At 23.6% G+C, this 6977-nt stretch overlaps 1 protein-coding gene across 1 annotated transcript in view; it reads right to left on the bottom strand.

Annotated features, from left to right (window-relative positions):
- Positions 1-725: 725 nt before the first annotated feature.
- Positions 726-6977, bottom strand: part of LOC112688745 (variant-silencing SET domain-containing protein-like) — a 17536-nt gene continuing 11284 nt past the window's right edge. The window contains exons 20-26 of the mRNA XM_025562096.1: positions 6227-6271; positions 5411-5557; positions 2652-2915; positions 2397-2507; positions 2017-2338; positions 1587-1762; positions 726-1281 (exon numbers count right to left, since the gene is read on the bottom strand). Coding sequence (XP_025417881.1) covers positions 726-1281; positions 1587-1762; positions 2017-2338; positions 2397-2507; positions 2652-2915; positions 5411-5557; positions 6227-6271 — 1621 coding nt within the window. The remainder of the gene's footprint in view (positions 1282-1586; positions 1763-2016; positions 2339-2396; positions 2508-2651; positions 2916-5410; positions 5558-6226; positions 6272-6977) is intronic.

The following is a 6977-nucleotide window of genomic DNA, read 5'->3' as shown; positions in this document are numbered from 1 at the left end:
ACATTTTCTATTTTGAAATTTAGTTTGCTTCTATGTTGATTATCACAATACAAATTATGTAATATTTTAAATAAAATATGTACCAATTGTATATTTACATAAAAAGTACAGTAACTATGAAAATATTAAAAAGGTTCACTCAATAAGAAACAACAAAAATCAAATCAGTTAATTACTTTATTGAGTGATTGATATAAATACATTACAATCATATTAATATAATACTTTTATTTTTAAAAATTTAACAAATTGTTGTCAGTAAATTAAATGCAGAAAACAGTATATATTATACTAAAACTAAAATAATAAACAATTAAAAATTTACTGAAATTTAATTCATTAAGAAGTTTATCTTAATTGGAAGGATAGATTTAACATGATAATAATAATTTTTACATCATTAAAAAAAAAGTACAAACATTTTATAACAAACAAATAATGATTGATACTAGTGAAAAATTTAATAAATCTCTAACAATGTATTGGAAATTATAATTGAATAAGAAATAAAACATTCATCCATTGATTTATAATGAATTTAATAAATTAATGGAATTCATTTAGAATAATAATGTGTGGATAGTAAAAATGTACATATCATAATACTAAATGTTACAAACAAAATTTAATAAATATAAATAATTAATAATTATCCCAATTATCTGAAAGAAAAAAAAATATTTATAATAAATAAATGCAAAATATAATGAGTAATATGTTTAGACCTAAAATAATTGAATAAAATAAAATATACCTGTCATAGAATTGTTCAAACATTTTAGGTTTTTTCTAACAAAATTATCATCATGTTTTTTATGATTATTTTCTGCTGAATGTGATGTAGAATTATTCATACCATGTCTTTTTTTATCTTGTTTACTTCTATTCATAGTTTTTTGTATCGATCCTCCTTTATTCATTTCAATGGCAGTATTGACAGTATTTTTATAATGTTGAAATTTTTGTGTGTTGCTATTTTTAGTATCACCACATACCCAGATTTCTGCATTGGCCTGACTAAAAACTGACATTAACAATATTAAAGTACGACTCGTGATATTGTTCAGATTTAATGAAGATGTTGGTTCTAGTTGGATCCCCAAAAATCTGTAACCAGTCATTTCCGATTTTATTGCATTAAATGCTTTATTAAGACATTTAAAATATGAAGGGTTTTCATTTTCAGACTTGATAAATATACAAAACAAAATTTCAATGCCAATTTTATATGACCACACATCACCAGGAGCCATTGGTTTAATGTTAATATCATTTAAAAATCTGTAAAGATCAAAAAAATAATTTTTATGTAGAAATTATAATAGTTGATATCTTAATTTTAATCATATAAAATATTTATAATTGGAGAAATAAGATGAGTAACATTATGAAATTATGTTTTAAAATCAATAAAATGTATGTAATTAATTATCGAGTAGGCACTTAGAAAAGAAATTGATTTTTGATTCAACTTTTATTTGATCTAGTGTTAAAAAAAAGCTATACACATTTTCATAAAAATTAAAATTTTAATTCTCTTAATTACTCATCATATATTTTTACACAATAATTAGATTTTAAATTACCTGTCTTTAAATTGATATCTAGCATTGATATTTTCAACAACTTCATCATTCCAGTTATCCAAATACATTTTTCCCATATCTATAAACATTAATATATCAGTTTGAGGCTCCATTTCCCATAAGTTTTTTGAAGTGTACATTACTTTTGATGGAATTGGTCGTAATGTATTTAAATTCTAAAAATAATAATAAACATAAAAATATACTTAGAAAATAATGATTCGAAGTTGTGCTAATTTAATAACAATACAAAAATGTATAATTTTTAAATATCTAAAATATGACTTGTGAAGTATTTTAATGGTAAAATATTAATTTAAAGGGGAAATATTACTTTTATATAAATAATTTAGTTTTAAAAATGGGTACATAAGAGAAAAAAATTAGTGTATAACTTATATTCCTTGAAATAATAATAATTAAAACTCACCGATTGTGCTGTACATATAATTATTTCAATATTAAATCCAGAAAATACTTTTGAAATAGTATTTTTTACATCTGATAAACAATAATAGAATAGTCCATTTCCATATAATGGAATTGCTAATTTTGTCAGGCCAAGCTTTTTCATCTTTATTAGTAGATTTTTTAATGCTTTTTCTAATGAATGCATATTTGATGTTTTATTGGTAACAATCTTTTTATTGGTAATTAAATAAAAAATATACTGATTGCCATGTAAAATTTCACCAACATCACCAACAATTAAATGTTGATCCAATAATTCATCAATACCACCAAATTTGGTTCTGAAAAATTAATTTTTTTAATATAACTTTAAAATGAACTAGAATGATTAAACCATACCTAAAATCGATAAAAGCAGGAGATGGAGTAAAATGATCATTAACGCAGAGAGCTAAGGAATATTCAGGATCCAAACTAAATATATCTTTATCGACTTCACTCAAATTTGATCTAAAAATAATAAAAGGCTTTTTACTGTAATTGTTTTCCAAAATATGTATTGTTTTACAAAAGATACTATTCTCAAATTAGTGATTAAAAATAATAAATTTGGGAATAGTAATCACTGATTATAATCAATACAATCTGACTTACAATTCATATTTATTCATTGAGTTCCTACTTTCATGGCTATTGTAATTTTGATTGATGTATTTATGATTATTTGTGTTTTTGAATGATGTGCCTTTACAATAATTATCATAAGCTTCTTCAGAACTTTTAGTTTCTTGGATTTCTAATTTCACTGGTATTTCTTTTTTTTTACTTACATTATCTGAAGTATTTACAGAAATGATTTCATTTGTCTGATATTGATTTCTATTATTGATTGTTGGTGATTTAGGTATTTTAGACATTCTAAATTAAAAGGATAGATTCAAGTGATTAATAAGACAAAATACAATAAAATAATATTTTAATTTTAACAGTGTATTGAAATATTATAATTTTAAAAATACCATAGGTAAAATATATCCATTTAAATTTAAGAGGATGTCAGCGCAGCTATATTTCGGTATAAAAACATTTTTTGGAAAAATAGGTTTTATTCCGAAAGTATTATACAAACTAAAGGTAACAACATTATCTAGGGAATGACATATCCATTTGACTTTTTATAATTTTTTAATAGAAATACGATCTCTTTAAGTTGTCGAAAATTGTAATTTTTTTAATCTTAAATAACTACCGTTTCGGTTGTTTAATCTACAAATGTATGTCATGCCCTAGATAATATTGTATTCTTTAATTTTGATAATTTTATATTCTTCTCTAAAAACACTCTAAACCTTTATATTAGCTATTTTTCATAGACACGTTTTTTTGTCGATTTTAATTTTTCATTCGTAATGTGCTGCCGCCTACGGACGGCGGCGGTGACGTCGACGGTTACTTCTCCCACCCCCTATCTGGGGAATCTGTGCCAAAACTCACATAAATAAAATTCAAGTCTTCCAATCCAAGTTTTTACACATAATATCCAACGCGCCGTGGTTCGTCAGAAACGAAGCACTTCATACAGACTTCAGACTCCCGATGGTTAAATCCTACATACAGAATCTCTCAGTCAATTTTTTTGGCCAACTTAACAACGCCAAAAGTGCAAAGTATTTCAAACTCAGCGATAAGCCTACCCTCCGGCGTCTCAAGCGCGGCCGTCCTCATGATGCCCTTTCTCAACACCAATAATACATAAAAAAAAAAAAAATAAAAAAAAACACCTAGTTTAACTATTAATTATTATATCATATTTGTAACTTGTTTATTCATCTATGTAAATTACTGTATTTTTTGTATTTATAATTTACTTATAACAATTATTGCATGTTAAAAATGTCTTTATAACAATAAGTTAGATGACTTTGATATCGGTAACACTTTATTAATAAATAAATAAAAAAAAAAACTTCTCCCACCACTACGACAAACGGCGGATTTGGTCGCGTCTAGCACGATCTGTTTTTAACTATTCGGCGATTAGTTTTTTCCAGTAATAATAATAATTATTATTGTAGATGTCGAGCTAAATGGTATCTTACCGAAACCTAATAAAAATAAATATTATTGTGATGTTTCCAGTCTAACTAGTAAAGAATAATATTATAAATATTTAAACGTATATATACTGTATATATAATATTTATGAAGTACAATACATATAATATTTTAAATTTCTAATAATTGTACCTCATCCAAAATTAAAACTCGTCATTTATCGTTTGTCCATTCGATGAGAAACACGAGAGCTTAATTTTTAACTATGGCGAATAAAAAATAGATGGTAAAGCGTACTATCAGAAAAAAAATTACTAGGTCTTTAGTTAAAAATCGGTGGTTTGCGAAGAAAGGTAACCTATTGATTTTTTTTATAAAATGTTTGTATAGTTAAATAATTTCTACAATTGTGTTATTGTAATATGTATTTGTAATAATAAAATCATAAGAAATCAATTTTTCTATAAATTTATGTTTTTTTTTTTCGTTTCAGATTATTGTGAAAAAATAACATGCAACCGATGTGTCCCAATAAAATGGAATCGACTGTACTTTAGAATTTAAATTTACTTGATGAAATTTAATGTAAATTCCTAATACCTATAATATAGTTAACTAGCATCTATAAAAATATTATACCCAAAACCTAAAGCAGTGAAAGCATCTTTATTATGAAGTACCTTTATTGGAAGATTTTTCTATTAAACTTTATTTTAAATATATGTAAATATATAATATATATAATATTCTAGTCATATTCAGTGTGTAATTTTTATAATGTTAGTGTTATTATTGGATTCTATTGATTCTATTGGCATTGTAATTACTTATTTAGTAACGTTTAACGTATCTTAAAGTAAAGTGAAAAGCGAGCGCACAGCGTGCTTACAAATTAAAGCCGGATATAAATACGCAACGAAACGTTTGATATCACTATTCGTGGAGTAATAATGTGTCTCTCCCAAAACTACGGCAGACAGAACGTCACGGTCGACGATAATAGACGTGATTACGGTCTGCCACGGCGCGCAACGCCATCTCTGAAGCATTGCGTACGTTTTATTTTGCGCTGACATCCTCTTAACAGCATTTGAAACCATTTAATACTATTTTTATTTTTATTTTTTTTATTAGCTTTTAATGTACAACTATGATAGCTCACTCATTTGATACTATATTATAGGATAAAAATAAAATCAAACTAAAAATTGATTATATTATTGTAACATATGTACTTATAGGGACTATGAAAAAACTTACAGTAAGAAATTCCATTAAAATTGATTTGAAAGTTAAGAAAATATTATGAAGAATAATCCAAATAGTTTATTCTAAAATATAAAGTTATAAATTCTTACCTATCTAATTCTCTGTTTAATTTCCCATCAATTATCAATTGTTTATCTTTTATTTCATTTTCTTTTAAGGTGCTCACTATAATATTCATTGTTCGATGTGGAAATCTACTTCTATTTTCAACTTTAATAGGGTCGGTAGTAATAATTCTAGAAAATGAGTGCATATTTGTAGTAATAATATAGTTATAACTACAATATCACATAATTAAATTTCAATATTTATTTAATAATTGAAGGAAAATAAAAATAATCAATTATACCTGAGAAATATCAATTAAATAATTTTTAATCGTGATAATATTGTATTGATATCTATAAAATTAATATTTTTATATATTATATAGTTGGTAAATCGTAACATTTTGTTAATAGAGCAAGGAAATAAAATATATGTATAATAAATATAGATAAAATCATTAATAAATTGCAATGCTACTTATATTAAACAGATGTATTTTTTTTTTTTAATTTGTTAACCAATATTTAAAAACTACATGAATTATTAAGAAAAGTTTAAACTAATTATGTGTTATTGCCAAATAATAGGCTCATATTGTATGAGTTAGGAATTTTAAACTAAACTGTTCTAGGTACTTATTCGTAAACTTTAAAATACGCAAAAAAAAACTATAATGAATCATGTAGTTATAGAATATTCTGTTAATTTTTCTTTCTATAACTTAGTAAAAACTAACAAGATAGATAGAATCTCTAATAGAAACCTACATCACATTAATAAATCTCTTTTGATACTTCCAAGAACATCTATATAATTAATTATAAGTACAATATAAATTATAATTTGTTAACACTCACCCACTATCGATTTTTACTGTAATCGTTTCAGAAATAGATCTACAAAAATAAGATAAGAAAAAAAATGGATACATTATTTATTTATTTATTTTTTTGTTAAATTGTTAAAGTTAGTTTCATTTTAATGATTTATTTTGAACAGTTTCATTGTTTTCATTTGCGATAAAACAAATAAAGATTACTAATACACGGAATAAGAGCTAACTTTTCAATTATTGTTTCTTTGTGAACTTGAGAATTTTGACTAGAAAAAAAAATGTATTGTTTTATTACACTATATATTGGTCATTTTTGACATTCCTAATAATCAATATAAATTCTTTTATATTTTTAGTTTTTTCTATTTTAGTAAAAAAAAGTTAGTGTATCTTAATTGTGAAAGAGAACACTATATGACAATATAGTGTATAATATTAGTTTAATGAAAATTTACTTAGTATGAAATATGTTATGTCTATATTATATTAAGATTTAAGTATCATATACATCATAAATAATCACAAATGATTTGTTATAATATAATATTTAAATGTTAAGTTCAAAGTGAAATTATTTGTTTTTAAAATCTGTAGTAATATTATTTTCTATTTGTAATTAATTTGCATTATTGTATTTAGAAGACAAATGTTTTTTTTTTTTTTTTTTTTAAAACCATAATTTATCAAAGAAATAATTGAAAAGCTTATATAGTGTAGTATAAATACATTTTGATTAATATCAGAACAAAAATGATTAGAATTTGGTTTAAGAA

The sequence above is a fragment of the Sipha flava genome, unplaced genomic scaffold (assembly GCF_003268045.1).
Source record: "Sipha flava isolate LNK unplaced genomic scaffold, YSA_version1 3_pilon_pilon, whole genome shotgun sequence".
Classification (NCBI taxonomy): Eukaryota; Metazoa; Arthropoda; class Insecta; order Hemiptera; family Aphididae; genus Sipha; species Sipha flava.
This window is presented reverse-complemented; position numbering and strand designations above follow the sequence as displayed.